Genomic DNA, 20,139 nt, shown 5'->3' on the forward strand with positions numbered 1-20,139 from the left:
TTCTGAGAGATGGCACTTTGAAAATCATTTTGATAGTTCCTGTATTTGAATGGCATGGTAATATTACCATGATTTAAGAAATACAGCATGTTTGTTAAGCTATAATATTTGAAAATGTGTAACTGTACAGAATTTCTGTTTTGTATATATATAACATTTACTTGAGTACTTCAGAAGTCTGGCTCCTGATGGGTTAAACGCATGACTACAAAGCTGGATGAAGAAACACATTTTTGCACTTCTCCAAAAAGTTTGATACAGCTGACAGATGTTAGCTGATTATGTCAATGATAAGAAATATTTTAATAGTCTTAATATTTCACTACATAATTTTAATCTGTGCTCTAGCTTCTGGTGTTTTTAAGGTATTTAAGATTGTTATTATCTTAAAAATTCAGTTAATTTTGGATGAAACCACTTGTAAAAGCTTAGTGTTGATTTTTATTCTGAACTAGTAAAACTGAAGACTTTGCGTTCTTTTTCTTTCCTCTTTCAGAGAGAATAACTGTATATACAAAGATAAAATTGCACAGATCTTAAATGAGAAACATGGTGATTAATTAAAGATAAATGTCACGGAGTCATAGAATTTTCTTTTATAGCTCTGCATAATTTTATTTATGGACTGTGTTATATTTACACTGAGGATTGTATCAGATTAGACAAAATATGAAACAAATTTTTGGGGGGTAAATCATTGCTTTTTTAAAAACAAGCCTATCTTCACAGCATAGTGATGGTTTGCAAGGAAAGGTTCTGAGTATAAATGATTCCTGTTGTGTATTCACCATTTGCTTTAAAAACACAATGAATGTTTTATTACAGTGATAACCAAAAACAGTGGCTATAGTAGAAAGCAATCTTGGTAAAAGCATGAATATTAGGCACTGGAGCTTGAAGTAGTCTAATATGATTGACAGAATTGAACTTGGGATTAGCTAGATTGGCAAGTAAAAAACTGTTCTGGGAGACTTTAAGTTATGTAGTTTCACCCAGGTATCATCAAAGGATCAAAACATACGATTTCTAGTTAATTTTCAATACCTGTTTTGAACCAGACTCGTTCAATTGTCAGTGTAAAGCCAAACAGTCATTTAATATAGGTGAAATAACTGATTTGCCGCAGTATTTTTTATCTTAGCAGGTGAATGTACAGACTCCTCACAGGATTATTTTATTAGAAAACTGTATGTTCAGTTTTCATTCAGATCTTGTCGAGCTTGTGATTTCAGCTAAAATTTTCCATTTTGCCACTGGTTGATGTTCACCAGTGCTAATCGCAGTGGAGTGCTAGTGTAGCCAGGGTTTCTGTGCCTTAGCCCGCACTTCAACCATCTGCCAACATCTGTTCTACTGGCTGCTGCAGCAGACCACAGGATGTACTTACAGTTTCACTGCTAAAAGAACTCAAGCACCTATAGCAAGTTTTAGTAATTCCAGCTGCAGATAAGGCCTCCTAATACTTTTAAAACACTTGGCTGAAAAAGCTAATTGAACATGTATTAAAAGGACTTACAAAGTAGCCCTGTAAATATTCCATATAATTATTCTAAGGTTAGAATGAATTTTAAATTATTGTAATGGTCTTAAAATTACTTTGAGGTTCTTTACACAAATAATTTTCAAATGTGTAGACTTAATTTTATACTGATTTTAAGTAATAATGTATACATAAATGTGCCATAGATTTTGTGCATCCACAGTCATTGAAAGATAGTTTTTTAGTAAATTGTAAATAATACTGTATAAGTTCTAGAACAAATAGTTACGTTGACCTTTTTCCACTATCTTATACCCGTTGTTGAATGGTTTATTTTATGGCCTAATAAGAAAACTGGGAATGCACACTTAAGGACTCCCCGACCACACTTAAGTGCACACTTAATGAAACTAATTCTGTTAATAGGAACTTCCTCTTAGTCATAGGATGCTCATTTTGTGTGTTAATATTGTTTTACGTTCAGTTTTTGCTTGCTGATCTTGTAGGCAGGAAGTCTGTTTCCCAGATTGTTTTGACATTAATCTTTTAGGAAAAAATCCTAAAATTGCTCATAATTCTAAAAAGTTGCAAAAGCTGCATCTGAACACCTAGGCTAGAATCAAAGTTGCCTAGTGTACTTTTTGGAACAAAGTAATTAGGATTCAGAGTGAACATCTAGTTTGCTCCTATACTTAAAAGAGAACATTCATGTGCTTTATATACTCAGCAAGGAAATGTAAGAACTTGAGAGAGTAAAATTCTTGTTATATTGGCAGGCTGAAGCACCCTTGTTCTCAGTGTAACCGTGTATCCCTAGACAAAAGAGATCTAAATCTCCGAACTTAACTAAATCTGTATCTCAGTTTTTGTAAATCCTATTGTTTCTTTTGGGTAGTTAGGTACATGCAGTTATGTTTCACGTTCTTAAACTAATTTTATTCTATATTTAATATATTAATAGCTTAGATGTAAAATCATCTGTGTATAGTAAAGGCATAATACAATTAGTGAAGTAGGAAAAGTTGAGTGGGAGCATAAAGCTCCTGGTGGCCTGAAAAGATAGGGCTTGGCCCATATCACAGCTCTTTATTCATACACTCTTGATTTGTATTGGGGAGGGGATAGCCCTAATGTGTTATGAAATTTTTGGAAAACTTTCCTAGAATTAGTTGTGAAGTTGGCCTTGAAATGCTGTCATGGTCAGCTTCCTGAAATTCCCTTGTTTGTAGAATATATATTTTGATTGTCAGTAAAGGTAACAACTTTGTATTTTCTCTGCACTTAATTCATGTAATTAATCCACACAACAGAGTTTTCTATACTTTGGTGAAGTAGACAAAAGATATATCTACTTGTTAGTCTGTGCTTGCAATATTTCAGTATTTTTATCTAGTCTGTCAACAGTAAGCAGCAAAAAGCTGCAGATTTCAATGATTTTTTTTCCTGCTCATTACATTTGTAGTTTGAGAAGTAGTCACCAGTGGTTTTATTACAGAAAGCTCATAGGAATTTTTATTTACTGCATCTTTCTCTTTCAAAAAGACATCAATTTCTTAGCTTTTGTGAAAGTAAACTGTTATGCTTACAAATTGCATGATAATTTCATACCATGTCTCCATTATTTATATATTTTTTTTCCAGAGTTAGTGTTTCAGTTGGAAAATGCTTGAAAAATACGAGTTTGAAGCACTTCAAGCACAGCAAACATGGTTTAAAAATTAATTTGTTACTTGAAAATTGATTAAATGTAACAGTATCAATTGAAAAATTTTTCATCAAAAATAGATACCTCACTTAAAGCACAGCTGTACTGTATTTAAAATAATTCTAGGAAATAATAAAAAGAGTTGGTCTAAAATATTTTGTTGCAGTTCTGTTGCCTTCTGTAATTGACAAAATCTGTTTCTGTGTTTTCATACTCACTCTTGAAGGTATTTGTTGATATACCAATATAATTAATCTTAAATTACAGAAGATAGCTGCAAACACGAAGAGTCTGTCTTAGCTTAAGGCAACAGGTTGAACAACTATGCTGAAACTGTAGTAAAAACCTGAGGAAATGTTCAGTGCATTCAACAATTCTTAATACTTTGCCAATGATGTACAGTTTTATTGCTAGAGTTGCTGTGGTTGCATTACATGACACACAAAACTGTCCTCTACCTCACGTGAGATTAACAGATATTTTATATGGTTTTAGTAAACAAGATGCATCTATCTGGTCACTTAGTTTACAAATTTTGAATTATATTTATTGAAACATGACATACTGTGCTCTTAGCTTATACCTCAATTGTATTTTGTGCTGTTATCCATCTTCATGCCCTGTAAATACCCTGTATAGATGGTGGATTCAAAAACAAATAAAGATCTGTAATGTCAAAACACTTGTTGTCTTAATATTTTTGCACGCTGGGTTATAAACTTGACATTTTGGAAGATGTTTTAACAACATCCTGCTTTTCTGAGGAGGGCTGTGTCTTCCTTGCTCTGATTACAGTAAGTTAAAACCTATTTACATTGAAATTTGCTAACAGAATTCCCATTGACTTAAGCAGGTCCCCAATTTTCTATTAGAAAAGATATTTTTAGCAAAATCTACAAGATCAGTGTCCCTCCCTGACAATGAGTTCATTCTCTAAAACTCCTACAGCTCTGTGAAAATATATTGACACTAACATTTCTGTGTATTTTGACCTAAAGTTGATGTTTGTATTTATAAGTGTAAGTATAAGTCCTTGTATGTTGGGCATGTTTTCTGGTGCACGGCTTTTGTTGCTACTTGACTACTTCAGCAATATTCCAGGTGTTCACACCTCTCCATAATAGATTAGCAATTAATAAGATAAAAACACATTACCATATAAAATGCTAAGGGTTATAAAGGATTTAAGATTAAAAGATGAGATTTATACTTACTTTGCTGAAAACAAGACTTGTATTTACTGATGATTGAAAATCTGCCTGGCAGTAACTCCCATCAGTTTCTAGGTTTTGTAAATCGAATGATTGTCAGCAATTTTTTCCTCTACTATTTGGAAGCTTAAGTAGCAGAAAACTAATGGGAGAGACTGGAGGGAGGCAAGGGGAAAAGGAGTTGTTGTTGCTGTTGACCGTACATGAATGGCTTCTCCATTGAACATCCCCAGTTACAGCAGGAGGCCAGATTGTATCGGTCATTTAAAGAAACTTACAGTGTCTTTTTTTTTTTTTTTTTTTTTTTTTTTTTTTTTTTTTTTAAGGAACAACTTCTGCTAATTATAAACTTTTGGAGATTTTGTAGGTGGTTTTATTGCTACTGGGGTTTTCCACATAAGCACACACAGTCACAGCATAGCCTTACATATTTGTCCTTCGCACAAAGCCAGAGCGGAAGGTGTTATGTCCTTGTTTTAAGGTACTGGTCTTGTATATGGGAAATCCTCATTATGTTTCAGAGAATCTCAGACCTTCAATGTTACCATGTACAGTTATCCTTATTTTACAGATAAAGAGAGAAATGATGCAGTACCAAACAGGATGAAGATGAAATCAGTAATATTTTGATGAGCTCAACTTTCGGTATGGAAGAAAATGAACAACTAGCTACACAACTTAAAGACTTAACCCTTTGCTACACCATGTTTGTTTATGCTTCTCCTCCTGTATTTTTGTTCTACTGTATTTCCAAACAAAGGAGAAGCTACCATGCTGAAAAACCACGTAAACAAAAAGTTTAGGTGAGTCGCTTCTATGAAAAAAAATCATTGAATGTTGATAGCTTGTGTAAATAGGTATGGCTAATTGTAACTGATGTCATTTGCCAGAGAAAACACTAAATGTTGATCATAGAAAAATGCTTAAATAATGAGATAAAAGGGTATGAGTTTTAAGATTCACACTGTTGCTGCAGTAAATGCATGGGTAGCAGTTGCTTTTAAAATGGTGAATTTTAAGAATATTGCCCTAAATATTTCATCAGTTTATTTAGCGTATGGCTGGTAGCTTGTTGTTCTTTATTTTTTATTGATCTTGTGAGCTGTGCTTTTTTATTGAATGTTCACTTACATTCACTTCAAGACTTGTGGTATTCTTCATCACACTGGTGAAAGAGTGAATGCCTCTTATCTCTATTAACATTAACTAGCCTAGCTATATGGGCATCAAACTGATTGCCATTGAATAATAATCTTTATTAAGGTGTCAGCTGCCATGCATATGCTTTTTGAGAACTGTGTAAAGGAAAATGTGTTAGCATAAACAGCCTTTGTGGTTCAGGGCTTGGTCTCGTAACTGCAGGAGACTGAATCGGAACTACAGAAAAGTTTGGCAGATCTGAACTGGAAGATACAACCATCAAACGAGGTGAGTAACTGTCAGGGGCATATGCCTGTTTTTAAGCTGCAGTGGACTGTACAGCTAGAGTATCGTTAGATGATAGAGGTTGGAACTGATCATCCCAAAGTGGCGAAGCATTCTTGCATCCGGTACTAGCTGAAAACCAGTATTAAGCTATGTGCATTTACACTTGTTACAAACGGATTCAATTTACATGATGATATAAATTCAGATGGAGGAAATGCTAGACTGAGCAAATGTAAATTGAGTCAACTAGGGGGGGAGGCAGGAAGGTGTTAATTTGTCAGATTGTCTCATCTCAAATTCAGGAGATGATGCCTGATCTGTTGAAGGCAATTGCATGTTCTAAGAAGTGGGACAATACAGGTTTCACTTGAGAGATGACACGTTTGTCTGCTGAATAATAAATGAACCAGCATATTTTGGGGAGAAAGACCCAACCCATCTAGGACCGCAGACAGTCTCAGGTGGGAGCTGGCTGTAAGCAATTGCACGCCCCATCGGAAAGGGGTACGGCAGAAGAATAAACTCTGCGGGGGGGTGGAATTACTGGCAGGGTAAACAGCACAAAAATCCAGGGAAAGGCAGCTGGCAGCATAGCCTCACGAAGCTGCAATAAACTGGATATAGAAAAAACCCCAAGGAGCATAATCAACCACATAAACGTGGAAGCAACTTTTAAATTTGTATATATTCTAGAAAAACTCCTCTGTGATTTTGTTACCACTTAAAGATAATTATCAGCCCTGTAGTACTATTTACATAGTAACTACAGTGTTTAGAGGAAGCTTGGACAAAATGAAATTGTGTCCATGTGTCCTTGAATCTAAAGAACACATGACAACTGAAGCTTAGGATGGACTTGTTGTTACTTGTGTTTTTGTATGTCGTTTGTGTGGTAAGAAATAGGAAAAAAATACCTTCTGGGTGAAGAGCAGGATGTATTTCATTCATGACATCTTAATGCTGGAGTGTAGTTTTCAGTACTTCTTTTTCATTAACAGCTGTAGGAATAAAACACATTTATTGTTCTCTAATTTTCTTCCTGCCAGATTTTCCTTTTTTTAATGTAATGCTAGAAGTACTCCACTAGTGGGCTCTGCAGGCAAGTTTTATTTGTAGTCCTCCAAACTTTTCCTTTGCAAATTTGCAAGCACTGGTGGATGCACCTCTATGCATTTTATTAGGAATGTGCTGGCATCCAATAATATGTATGTGTAGTAAAACCAGGAAAATATCCTATCTGCCGAGATATTCCTCCTGACTCAGAAGTGTATGTGAAGTTTCTCTGCTCGTGACCTTTTGAAGTGTACTGTTCCTTGTTTTACCTTGTTTTACGGAATAGACTAAAATTTGCAAACCTAGTAAGTCTGAGTAAAAAGCCACTTCTCCTAAATTTTAGGATTCAAAAGTGGAAATAAGATGCTGTTAAAAATTTATTCAGACATTCCGAGTGCTACTCGGGCACAAGTAGAGACAACGTAGTGATGTATCTTTTGTTTTTGCAGCTACTGAAAACATCAGAAAAGAAAGGAAACGAGACTGATTTTGGCCACTTACTGCAGGAACGCTGATCGATTCCATCCCTCGTGTAACTCTGCCCATGTTTCGCGCCTGTTTCCAACAAGAAATATCAGTGTGATCGTTCGTCCTCAGCTCGGCAACATTGCTCTAACGTGCATTTCTTTTTTCTAGAATTTCTGTAGCCAGATTGTTTGCATTTAAGCGAAGTAGTCTGTTCTCGGTTTTAAGGTGTCAGTTCAGCCGGAGAAAAAGCGAACAGTTCTCTTAACAAACAGGCAGCAAGTTCCTAGTTACAGAGAACTGGCTGCCCGAGAGCGGTCCCAGTAGCCAAGTCCCTTTCCCCTCCTTCTCCAGGCTGGGGCGACAGGAGATGCCATTCTGCACCTCCTCCTCTCCCCATCCTCCTTCCCCCCCGATAACGGGGAGAAGTTGGGGCCCCCGGGTTGCTCCTCCCCTGCGCTCGCGGGGCCGGAGGCAGCTCTAACCCCTCCCCGGGAGTGAGCTGGGCAGCGGCAGCTCCCTGTGAGCAGCAGTGCTCAGGGACCTCTCCGTGCCAAACGCCAGTCCCTGCTGCTCCCAGCGGCTGGGGTTGCGGCGGCGGGTTTGCCCCGAACTCAGCTCTCTGCTTTACTGAAACTTTCTGTGTGCTTTCCTTTCCAGCTGCCTGCCTTGCTAGACTCAGGGGGCGACATGGTGGCCACCTGCTTGCACCTGGCTGGATTTGTCTGCAGCTTTATTGGGTGGATCGGGGTGGTTGTCGCAACGGCCACCAACGACTGGGTGGTGACGTGCGGCTACACCATTACCACCTGCAGGAAGATGGACGAGCTGGGATCCAAAGGGCTCTGGGCGGACTGCGTCATGGCCACGGGCCTCTACCACTGCAAGCCCCTCGTGGACATCCTCATATTGCCAGGTGCGTATTCCCCATCCTCCCTTCACCACGGCGGTGCGGGGAGAAAGGTCGATCCGCCCGGGGCAGCTCCTGCTGCTGGGTGAGTCAACGGCAGGGCTCCATCAACCTCGTCTCTGCCAGAAGTGGTCCAATAAAACATGCCAACAAATTTGAATGATAGCTCACAACATGATTTTCATTAAATTGGGCCTGTTCTAATTATATCTGGGTATAGTATCTTATGCTATTAAAGCCCACTTAATGCTACCAATCATTGCACTTAATACGCTCTTGCCATTCCCTTCGCCTCTCTCATCTAGGCTGCTGTATTGCAAAACAAAATGGTGTATTAAGATATGATACAGTATTTTAAAGCATATAGACGTTCCATCTAGTTTTGTCTTGAGAGGAACTGTTACAAATACTAAAGATCAATTCCTTGAAATGATTTTGAGGATAATGAATCTAATCAGGATCTATTATTAATGATGCTATCACTTTTAATCTTTTGGCAGATTGTCGTTAGTCTTCACGTTCTTGTACTTTCTACTTGTATTAATGCAAGGCAGAACTTTTACACAGCAAACAGATATAACTATACTTAATTTATCTTGATATTTTCTAATTATATAGTAATTTTCATCTAGTTTTACACTAAAGCAAAACTTTAGCAAGATTTTCCATCAATATTAATATATCTTTTGAACTAACTAAACTTGACAAAATCCTTGTGTGATCTTGTCTGTGTACATTAATGATTTTATCTATTTCAATCACTGTTAGCTTTATAGGGTTTTTTTTCCTGTATGTGCTGTGTTTTCAGCTGCACGTCATCTGCACGTAGTGTTTCAGAGACTTTCAGTCCTGCCTGGTAGATATAGACATTCCTCATTAGTTTTCTTTCATTTTTTTCCTTATTTGTTTTTTTAAATTATTGTGAAAAGAATCTTACCAAGCCTAGAAAGATTACTTCTGAACTTCTCTCTGATATAAGCCCTAGTCTGTATAATACTGTTTAACAATATTGCATCTGTCAGAATTGCTCCTGTTCTCCCCTTTTGTGTGTACTTTTAGTAGATTTACCTTTGTTATTGCTACTGTCGTCCGATATGGTAGTAAAGACAGAGAAAAGACTTGCCCTGAAGAAACGTTGTTTAATTGAATTTAATAAATAGGTAAATAAACCCTTCAGCAACAGAAAACAAGGTTTCTATTCAGGAGGAACAGATCATAAAACAAGATGCTTCTGCTTTTAACTTCTTGATGCCCATAGCTGCCCCCTACAGAAACATATCTTTGTGTGTCTGGTAGCTGAAATGTGCAGAGCATCTTCCATGGACTGAGTCAAGTCCTTAAAACCAACGTGTTTGTGTTCTTGTTTAATTGGGACCTGTCACACAGAAAGCACGCTGGGCTTTGGGACCTACTTTATTACCAGGTCTCTTTTTCTGCCCTGCACTGATGAATGAATTTCGTTCATTGAAAAATGAAGCAAATATTCAGGATACAGAGCCTGCATGTCCAGGATGAGTAAAATCCTGATTCCTGGTCTCTTACTTGTATGTCAGTAGTTCTTGCTCGAGATCCCTGTTTGCTGTTCCTCTTTGAGTCCTCATGAAACTCCATGTCTGCGTGTGGCAGTTTCATTTCCTTAATAGAAAGGGAAAGAGCCAGGGTGCTTGCTCTGTTGAGACCATCTTGAGAGCTGGCGGAGGCTCACCAGGCATGGCAGCAAATCTTACACTGATCTCTTTTTATTTTGCATGCAAGTAATGATCTGTCTTTTATTTATGTAGGTATGTATGTACATAATTGAATACACTGTTATACAGAGCCCTTCGCAGACTAATATAAATCAGGGCCCTTACCGGCACACTCATGGTCTCAGGCCCCTATCGTCCCTCACCGCCTCGTGTCAGGCGGCCGTTGCGAGGGAGGCAGGAAGGTCAGGAATAACAACCCTGATGAAATGCCAGGGGATCCAGCGATATCCATGGGGATCCAGAGGAACGATCTGGCCATCAGTTAGGAGAACTCAACCAGCTCCGAGAAGTTCAGTCGTTTTTCTTCCCTAACTCCGTTCCAGCGGTCAGCTCGAGCCAGAGGACCCTCAGCTATCGGGCTGACCCGCTGATGTGCAGCGTGGGTAGGTGACTTGGACTGCTGAGCGTCCCCCTCTCTCCCAGGCCAACAGTCCTCACCCCCTCAGCGCCACTGCCGGCGGTTCTACAGACCTGCACGTTTTAGGAATGGTCTTAAACTAGCCAGCATGCCTCCGACAGATACTGTGTGCTGTGACCTTTTCTGGTCATAGCAAGCCATTCTTTAAGACTACAAACTCTTGTTTACTCAAGACTGTCTCTCAAACGAATTGGGAAAACTCCTTCCCAGATGCTTCCTTTTCTGTTCCTTCCCTGATTCCCAATGCCATGCTGGAAAGAGCTTGTGTTTTCCAGGCAGTGCTACTTATTTCATGGAAAATTTTGAACTCGCACGTCCCATGCTCATGCACTAACCACTGTAATGCAGTCTCTCTGTCTTATGCCGGGTGAATACTTAGTCATTTACGCAAAGAATTGAACCCCCCTGCCATATGCCAGGCAAGTGTCTTTGTCCCAAGGTCTCCTCTTGTGCTCGGTAGTCAGAGTCCTGTTCCTTGCCTTGCCAACAGGGTACGTCCAGGCGTGTCGAGCGCTGATGATCGCCGCCTCGGTTCTGGGTCTTCCAGCCATCTTCTTGCTAATAACGGTCTTGCCCTGCATCCGGATGGGCCACGAGCCTGGAGCCGCCAAGTACCGGCGTTCCCAGCTGGGAGGAATCCTCATCATCCTGCTGGGTGAGGCGCCCGCGGGCGTGCGGGGCGCAGCGGGGCGGAGGGGGCTCCGCCACGGCGCGTTTGCCTGAGAACGGGGTTGTCCGGCCGAGGCCGACGGCGCTGCCGCGATCTGCGGGGCGAGCGGCCGGCGACGGCGCGAGGCGGGGGACGGGGAGGGCGGGTGAGGGGCGAGGAGGGCGGCCAAACCCTGCCGTGCCTCGTCCGGCGCCGCGGCGGCCTCCCGCGAGGCCCGCGCCTGCCTGCGGCAGGGCATCGCCGCCGCGCGCCGACGGCTGCCCCCCGGCTCTCGGCGGGGCCGGCTGCAGCGTTTGGAAGGGGGGTCCAGACCCCCCAAGCTGCTCGTGGTGTGTGTGTTGGGGGGGGTGTGGGGAAGAGCCGCCTCCGAATTCCCGCTGTGCGTCGCGGGCGCCAAGCCGAGACAGGCGCGCAGGGAGGCCGGCGGCCGGGGCACGGCCGCGGGGAGAGGGACGGCGTGTCCCCCCGCTCTGCCCCGCCGGCCTCGCCCTCGGTCTTCCCTCCCCCCCCCGCCGGGGGTTTCTGCCCGTCCTCGGCGCCGGCGGCGGAGGTTGTTTTGAGCGGCGCGGACTGTGGAGCTCATTGTGCCGAGCGCGGCAGCTGCGGGCGCCCGGCGCTCGCCGACAGGCCGCGGGGCCTCGCGGCCACCTCGCGGCGGAGCGGGGCCGGGGGAAAGGGGCCCCTTTGTGCGGCCCCGCAGCCGGCGCTGACATCATGCTCGTCGCCCTCGTCTTTCTTCTTCTCCTCCTTTTTTTTTTTTTTTTTCCCTCAAGTGGGTGCTGGACGTAGCTGCCACGACAGAGGTTGTCGCTGCTCCGGCTGGGAAGGGGCTCGCGCGAGGCGGACGGCAGAGCGGGAGGGGGCCGAGCCCCCGGCGGGGGGTCCGAGCTCCCCCTGCTCGCGGGGCGCCGTCCTCCCCGCGCGAGCAGCCGGCGGTGCGAGCCGGGGCGCCCCGCGTCCGAGGGAAACTACGGTCACGTCGGGACCGAGGGGCCCGTTCAGCGCCTTTGGGTTTTCAAGGGATGTTGCCACAGCTGGAAAACACAGAGTTCGGGAGGGTGGTCCCAGCAGAGCGGCACTTTGCGGCAAACGAGCGCGAACTCGCCGTCGCAGTCCGGGATGCCGTAGATGAGCCCCATTTTGTGGGCTGCCCGCGCGGAGGCGAGAGCGTTGCCCAGAGATCTGGTTTTCCAGTGAGACAGTGCGAGAAGACCCGACCCCAGCTTGCAAAAGCTGATGGGGCAACAGGGTTACAGGAGCAGCACCCGTGGCAAGCAAATCGTGGTGGCGATACTGCGTTAACCCGTGGTAGGGCAAGCTGAAATCCCAGCTCAGCCTTTGGGGGTGATAGCAGGTGTTTTGGGGCCTCGTGTGCCACTCTCTTACACTGGTCTTGCTGTGGCGTGAGAAGAGGTGGAAGAAGTTAAGTGAAAGGAGTTTTAGTGCTCCATGAGCCAGAGGAGAAAAAGGGAAACACTTTTTGTCAGATTACAAATGAAGAATAAATGTATTCCTTTTGTTCTGAAGATGTACCAAAAAAAAATATTTTTACAAAACCTAAATTTTTCCAGGCTGATTATCAAGACAGTCCCTTTGGAAGAAGAATAATGTATGGGGCTTGGGACTTTGACATTATTTAAGCTGATTAATGATCTGCTATTTGAAAAATGAGGTGTTACCAGTCCAGAGCATTTAATAAGCATGAATCAGAACTCAAAAGACATAATACTGACTTAAAAGTCATGATATTCTAGAAGTAATATGTTCTGGGCTGTTCTTATTTGCTTTCTGGCCACTGGATTCTCGTTTGTGGTTTTCATCATTTTCTCCTTGACCATAAGGACTCCAGCCATATCCTCTAAATGGAGGCTGATTCCCAGACGTAAGGTTAAAAAGAAAGAAAGAAAGAAAGAAATCTCCCCCCCACAAAAATACCAAAAGCAAAAACAAATACTGACATGCCAGATATATGGAAAATTGAGATCTGATCATGGGATCTGATCCCGTGACAAATGTTACTTTTCCAGGAAAGGGATGGCAGTTTATCACCGAAATTGCTAAAAGGAAAAGCAGGAGCTGAAAACACAATGTGGAACCAAAGGGGAAAAAAAAGAATTGAAAACTTGCCAGGAAAACAATGGGCTCAAATATTCCGTTGGTTTTACTATGCACTGATAATAGCAAGCTGCAAAGAGTGTGACATACGTGTGCACACCCTGCTATCCTGCCTGCTGATGTGTTTATGTCTGCTTCGTCCTATCAGCCCAACCAAACTGATTTATTGCTGAAAACAACTGTCAGCAGCGGTTCCCTCTGAACTAGTATGAAAACATTTCAAATGGTAGTGTTGATGGAAAAAACTCTGGTCCATCCTGTGTTGTTGGTACTAATTCAGGGGACCCCTTGCCAGTTACCACGTGATCATTTTCCAGTGGAGGTGAGGGACCTGGGAAGCTGAAAAACACAGATGAAAAATATATCAGATACCAGAAATTACTACCAAAAAATGACCATGTTAGCTATGTAAATAATGGTCCATAGAAGGTTCTTTTGGCACTGCTTTGTCCCAGAATAGTTGACTCTTGATAGCCAAGGTTTGAATATGGGTTTTTATAAGGGCTGAGTCTTTTGGGAAGCTGCAGATATTAAAAGACCTGTGTAAATGACACTGTCCCCCCAATAGAAATAAATCACTTTACACGACGACATTCAAACCATGGCTGGAACTTCAAAACACGGTGTGCTCTTAGGTGGGCGGGTGGCTGGGGGTGGCCGATCCCCTGCTTGGTGCAGGAGGGGGAGCTGGCGCGGAAGCACCTATCTAGGCCATCATGTGGCACACGGATATTTCTGTGCTGTGCACAGAATGACTTTGCACTTGTGGGGACTGAACCATGAACTTGGACATTTTCAGTGGATACAGTAGTGTTCTGCAAGATTATTTTGCTGAAGTTGCTTGTATGAGGTTTACTCATACGGCCATGGACATCAAGAGAGGATGATTGCCTTTAAAAAAGAAGCCCCCACGCGTCCGTGTATCTGTTATTTCATTGTGCAAGAACGAATGCTTTGAAGGAGAAATCCGCATGACTTTCAGCTGGCAACTCAGAATAACCAAATCTATCTATGAAAGAAAAGTATACTTTCTTCAGCAGATATTGTCTATTAACTTATTTCTAAGGAATTTGGCAGGGACTCACTGTCCCTTGAGTCAGATTAGTACTGCTCCACTTTCCCCACCTCCCCAAGCACCTTCTGTACTTCCTGTTTATGCATGCTTCCCTCTAATGAAATTATGTCTGTAATGTTTATACATAATTTATACACGAATATTAAGAGTTTCAGATCAATGGACTGAGCCAAGGATAACGGAGGTTTTATTACTGAGATGACCTTTGCGGGTAGAGGCAGCATCTCTTACTAGACTGCCTACCCAAGCTACAGAAAGCAAGCAAGCTTTCCAGTATGTATGCACCCCAAAATATGCCTGTTTTTCCAACTAACCTAGTTGGTCTAATAAAAAGTATTCCTTCTACTTGCAGACCTTGCCTTACTTTTGTGCTAGACTATATAGACTGCAACAGCTCTACCATCTGTACTGATTCTTCATTAGGCAGAGGCAAAGAGTCTCTTAGCATTAGCACAAAAGAGAAGTAGTCATAATTTATACACGAACAGCTCTTCCTTGTGCGGAGCCTGTTGTGGAATGCACTGAAACTTGCCCTAAAATGTCCTTTGCAATCCCATCGGGTTGCTTGGCAAAACAACTCCTTTTCAGTCGCAATCTGAGTCCACCGTCTGAAAGAAATATTGCAATTACAGACTGTCCTTTTCACATCTTCCTTGGAGGATTTACAGCCAACTTTAATCTATGCAAAGTAATGAAAACCCAGTGCTGTTTCAGGGCGTTCCTCCTTCTGAGCCGTGGGGTCACTGGTAACTGATGGCAGCTGGTGGCATCTAAACATGCAAGGTCACACTAACCCATGGAAGGTCCTTGGCTTCTGTAGCAGCTTTCTGAAATTGCCAGCATTAAAATAAGGTGGTTTTGCATGCCGCGTGCACAAGAGATGCTATTGTATTAGTGCCCTTGAGAGCTTTTCTCTGGTCTGATGTTGTGGGGGAGGGTCTGAAAAGATAAGGCTCTTATAGTCTGTGGACATAAATATATATATATATATTTACTGCTGACAGAAAAAGAAAAGATGATTGTGTCTTTTTGGACAACAAAGAAGCTTCTTTTTCTGAAGCATTAGAATGCTTTTCAGATTCTCAACTGATACATTTTTGTTTTAAAGCATTAGAGGCTCATGACTTGTTTGCAAGATGTGAATCCACGTGCAGGATAAATGCTCTTCTCCCCTCCCTGCTTTCTCCAAAAAATTCCTTCCAAAGCCGCAGGGTCTTTGCTTTGAGGAGGCCCAAAATTATTACTGGCTTTATTAGCATCCTTCAAATGTTCTTCTCTTTTCCATAAGAAAATATTTTCTCTCATAATAGCTGCAGCTATTGGGGATGGGTTTTCTGCTGTACTGGCCAGGAGCTCTAGTTTGCTCTCTGCTTTAACTAAACAGTTTTATTTTTTCTCTCACCAACTTTTTTTCCTCTTTCAACCTTAACTTTTTGACACTGCCTCAAGATATCTTTTAACGCGGTTGGTGGAAATCTGTAACGCTGCCACAGTCCTGTTATTGTTTTGCTCTGATTCTCTGATAGCCGCAAGGATGGAGTCCTGCACAGCTTGTCCCCGAGGGAAGTAAATATTGACAGATTAATTCCTCTCAGATGTACGACCCATAAAGGAGTATTGTTTTAGGACCTGCCCCTGCGAGGTGATTAACACCATCAACTCCTGTTGCCCTCGGTGCGTGTTGGGGCTTTGCGGGATGGAGGCAGGACCCTTAGCGAGGGGAGCTGGCGTGGACTCGCGCAGCATGGAGAATGCAAGCGCTTCGGGTAACCGCGAGCGTGCGCGGCACGCTGCAGGTGCCGTGGTCTCGAGCCTGGCAGCCTGCAAAGGCAGTTTTGAGGCCGTCACTGTTGGTTTACCCATCCTCTTAGTGGTGTCGCTCTGACTGAATTTGAACCGTCTTTATCGTCCCAGGATGATCTGCTGGGTCTCAGGAGATCCCAGGAGATCTGCTTTGTGTGTCGCCCGCTTTGCAGTCCTCACACTGCTGGCTGCAGCCTTCCTGCCCTCTTATGGAAAAATCCTAAGGAATTTCCTACAAAATTTGAAATCCTCCGTAAAGGATTGCCAGTAGACCTCAGGTAGAATACTGTTTTCCCTTCAGAAAACAGTTTTTCTCCATCACTTGCTATAGAGAAAACTTTCCATACGATAGTGGAATCTTTTTTCCAGAGGTATGTGACGTTTCCTTCTCCATTTAAAAAAAGAAAAGAGAAATCTATTCTGCTTTTTCACTACTTTTTATCCCTGCTCATTTTCAGCTTGTATTTTATGAAGCCTGCTCTGTCTTGTGCTGCGTTATTTCCTAAATGTTTATATGACCATTGAGCTGGAACAACTGGAGCGATGTGAATTGACACGGGCTGAGGACATCTGTGGGTTACTGAAGAGACGGTGATTTGTACCAGTCGGTTCTGGGACCCACATTTAACTGCCTCACCAATGCACACAGCTTCTGTGTTCCTGCTTCTGATTTAAGTTATTTCTAATTCTGCAGCTCTCCAGAGCATTGATTTCAGGGATGACTTTCATTCTCCACCCTTAAAAATACTTCTAGGGAAAAAAAAATCTTTTCCCTTATGATATGTCAGGTTGTGTCAAGCAGCAGTTGTTTTTTTTCTTCTTGTTAGTTAGTGTTTGAGAGAGATTGCTGTTCGCTCTCGATCTTTCTCTCCGGTTCAGGTCTCTCTGAAAGATTGCATGCTCCCTCCCGCGCCGAGCCGCTTGGATCGAGCGCTGGTGCTCCTGCTCCTGCTCCCGCTCCTGCTCCCACCGTGGGACTGGAAGAGGATAGGGAAGGCCTTCCTCTCCATCCTCCACAGGGAAAACAAGCTGCAGGAGGCTAAACCTGAACTTAGCAGAATAATAGTGCAGGTCGCTGCCTCCTCCTGTGTCCGCGAAACGTTCCTTTTCCCAGGCAGCAAGAAGTGCTTGAAAACTTTGACTCGTTTCGCGTGTCTGGGACGTATCCTCCTGCAGCTGGCGCTGCCGTCCGTTGCCCATCCTTCCGCGTCTCGGCAGCCTGGCTCCGGCTGAGTCGACGGGCATTTCCCAACTTGGGGAGCAGAAACTCGGGAAGCGGCTGAGCGGGGTCTCCCCGCCCCAGGGTGATGTGGGGAGGACGGCATCCCCGGCCGAAGCGTTACTGGACGTGCGAGGTCGTGGCAGTGCGGTCGTTTCTCCGGGCGCGCGGGGAGCGTCGGTCCGGGCGACTTCTCCGCCCGGCGAACGCTGCGGTTCACTGGCCCATCCTGGGCCACCGCCAGCGTCCTGCCCCGCGGCGCGGGGCTCCGCGCTGGTTACCCTGCCTTTCCCTGTCTCCCCAGCAATGTGCGGCGTCGTGGCGACCATCTGGTTCCCCGTGTGCGCCCACCGTGAGACCACCATCATGAGCTTCGGCTACTCGCTCTACACGGGCTGGATCGGCTCTGCCCTCTGCCTCTTCGGTGGCTGCGTCATCGTTTGCTGCTCAGGAGACGCCCAGACGTTTGGCGAAAACCGTTTCTACTACGCCTCGGGCTCCAGCTCTCCCACTCACGCCAAGAGCGCCCACGTGTAAGCGTCCTGGAGACTCCCCGCGGCTGCGGTCGGACGCTTTGGCTGGTGGGTTTGCTTGCGATGACACGCACAGCTGTCAAGCTCCCAGGGGAAGATTTAGAAAAGCAGCACAAATGTCTGGTAGTTTAAAGCATTATTGTCCCCATCTGTTGTCCCCTTTTCTAGAAGGAAACCTCTTGCAAACCCAACCTGTCGGTACTTGCTATTCCATCCTGACCAGCTCCCTGTAGTTGGGGTGGCTTGCGTGCCGGGGGTGGCCAGGTGGGTCTTTAGGGGGGTTGTTTTCTAGCTCACCCGATTACAGGAGAGTTTAAAGCAATGAAACAGAAACGAGAGAGACACTTTCCCACTGTTAAAAGGGCTCTGGCAGCTTCTCCGATCGTGTAACTATTTGCTTTCCCGTGTCCAAGGTCACTGCTTTGGCAAGGTTTGGGTGAGAGGGTAGGGAGGAAGACTGTACTCTCCAACCAGGCAAATGTTTCTCTTTTGGAAGAGTAGGGGATTTGTTTTCCTTTCTCTGTAAATACTTTTGTATGAATTTATTCATCTTAGTAACAGTGTCTCCCCCACTCCTAAATTCATCAGTATGAAGGAAGCAGAACCCAAAGGTCCTAATTAGAAGGTAAATAACAGTGCCTTTGTATATATTTTTAAAAGACTTAGGGGGCTCTAATCCCCGCTGTTTTCTCTTTTTTCTTTGTACAGTTCAGTTACTAAAAATGTTATTTTTACATTTTTTAAAACTTTCTTTCCTTTCTTTCCATTAATTTGTGTTCTATCTTGCATCATTAAAGTAGCACATTTTTAACATGAAGTATAATGTACCTGTTAAAAAACAATTCTGGTGAATACTGATGATGCCTTTGTACTTTAAATGAAATACTGTACAATAAATAACAGAGTATGTGCAAGCACTGCCTTTCTTCCGCCTTCCTGTGTGTAAGGACCTCTGTCCTTACCAGAGGCCGTAGCAGTGTAATTTCGCCGGGCGCCGGCGCTCGGGGCCGCGCGGCTGCGGGCGGCGACGTTCCCGTCCCGAGCTGCCTGTGGGTCGCTCCCCACGTTGACCGCGGCCGTAGCGGCTGCTCCAAGCGCTCCTGAGCGCGGCTGTGTCGGCTGGGCTTCGTTTCGTAGGGGACGCGGCGGCCGGGCGCGCGGCCCCTCCGCCGGAGGCTCGTGCTTGCCGCGGCGGGCGCAGTAAGTAAGTAAGCCCGGAGCAAGCCAGGGGGGAAAAGCACAGGAATAGCAGTACGGGGCTCTCCTGACCCCTCCAAGAGTTTCTTGGGCAACGGGCTTTATCTAAAAATGACTTTGTGGGGGAACCTGGGCGAGTCTGGGGGCTGCCGGCCATCCCGGGGCTCTGCTCTCCCTGGCCTCGCTGGCCAGCGGGTACCGAGGACCGAGCCCACATCCGACCTGTAGAAGGCTCTGGGCAAGCTGAGGAAGGACGAAGGTTTATTTTGGGGGAGAGGGGAGAAAGCAAAACAGAGCAAAACCAGGGCAGCTGCGGTGAAAATGTAAACGTGTGGGAGGAGAAAGCGGCTGAGCGTTGGCAGGATATTAGTGCTGGCAGGGCAGCAGGGAGGTTTTTGGAGGAAGCGCAAAGAACATTAAACTTTTCTAGTTTTTCAAGGATCGAAGCTCAAATACCTGTTTTTCACCCTTCCAAAACTCCCTGCTCCCTCACGGGCTCCTCCAGATCCTAGACACCCCGGGTGGGTTGGCAGGGGCCCCGCTGGCCCCTGAAGGCTTTTCACACTTGTTTGCTGACCCAAAGCCTCAAAAAGCAGTCAAATATAACGCTTTTGAACGCAAAAGCTGCTCCAGGCTGTGTCTAGCGAGGTGGCACCCCGGACGGACCAAACCCGGTGGCCGCGGCCCCGTCCCCGGCGAGAACGGGCACCCCGGGAGCAGCCCGGTGCGGGGCCGGGACCGTGGCGAGGTGACGCCGGGTGGGCACTGGCCCACGGGGGCTGTGAACCGTAATAGTCAACCTGCGCTCGTTTTCTCTTTTTTTTTCTTTTTTATTGTGTAAACGGATAACCATTTTTTTTTTCACAACAGTGCAAGTCAATACCAAAATCAGCCCATTTAAATGGATCTTCTACAAAGGAAATTTTGAAGCACTTAAGGCAAGATTTGTCATCTTTAACTTCAGTTTAGCACTGAAAAATTATCAGATCTTCAGGTGCTGATCAGCTTAACAAAATTTAAATGGGAAATTCCTTTTTCTTTCTTTTTGTTTTGGTTTAGTCTTTCATTTAAAAGATTTACATTACTATGGAAATTGATACTGAGACACA

The 20,139-nt window shown here is 44.3% G+C and overlaps 1 protein-coding gene across 2 annotated transcripts; it reads left to right on the forward strand.

Moving 5' to 3' along the window:
* The first annotated feature begins 8,029 nt into the window (after positions 1 to 8,029).
* On the forward strand, positions 8,030 to 18,544 carry CLDN11 (claudin 11). Of its 2 annotated transcripts, none has more exons than XM_062582862.1 (3): positions 8,030 to 8,258; positions 10,909 to 11,073; positions 17,605 to 18,544. In XM_062582862.1, exons 1-3 carry the CDS (start codon positions 8,033 to 8,035, stop codon positions 17,835 to 17,837), a joined length of 624 nt encoding a protein of 207 aa, XP_062438846.1. In that variant the 5' UTR covers positions 8,030 to 8,032; the 3' UTR covers positions 17,838 to 18,544. The 2 variants fall into 2 exon arrangements, with proteins under 2 accessions (XP_062438846.1, XP_062438847.1); XM_062582863.1 differs by lacking the exon at positions 8,030 to 8,258 and adding an exon at positions 10,363 to 10,383.
* The last annotated feature ends 1,595 nt before the right edge of the window (positions 18,545 to 20,139 follow it).

This window comes from Rhea pennata, chromosome 9 (genome assembly GCF_028389875.1).
Source record: "Rhea pennata isolate bPtePen1 chromosome 9, bPtePen1.pri, whole genome shotgun sequence".
NCBI classification, from domain to species: Eukaryota; Metazoa; Chordata; class Aves; order Rheiformes; family Rheidae; genus Rhea; species Rhea pennata.

Bases quoted from the DNA above. Each gene is read 5' to 3' on its own strand.
- CLDN11 (XM_062582862.1), top strand. From the start codon at position 8,033: ATGGTGGCCACCTGCTTGCACCTGGCTGGATTTGTCTGCAGCTTTATT. The intron at 8,259-10,908 runs GTGCGTATTCCC...CCTTGCCAACAG, and splicing joins GGACATCCTCATATTGCCAG to GGTACGTCCAGGCGTGTCGA. The intron at 11,074-17,604 runs GTGAGGCGCCCG...CTGTCTCCCCAG, and splicing joins AATCCTCATCATCCTGCTGG to CAATGTGCGGCGTCGTGGCG.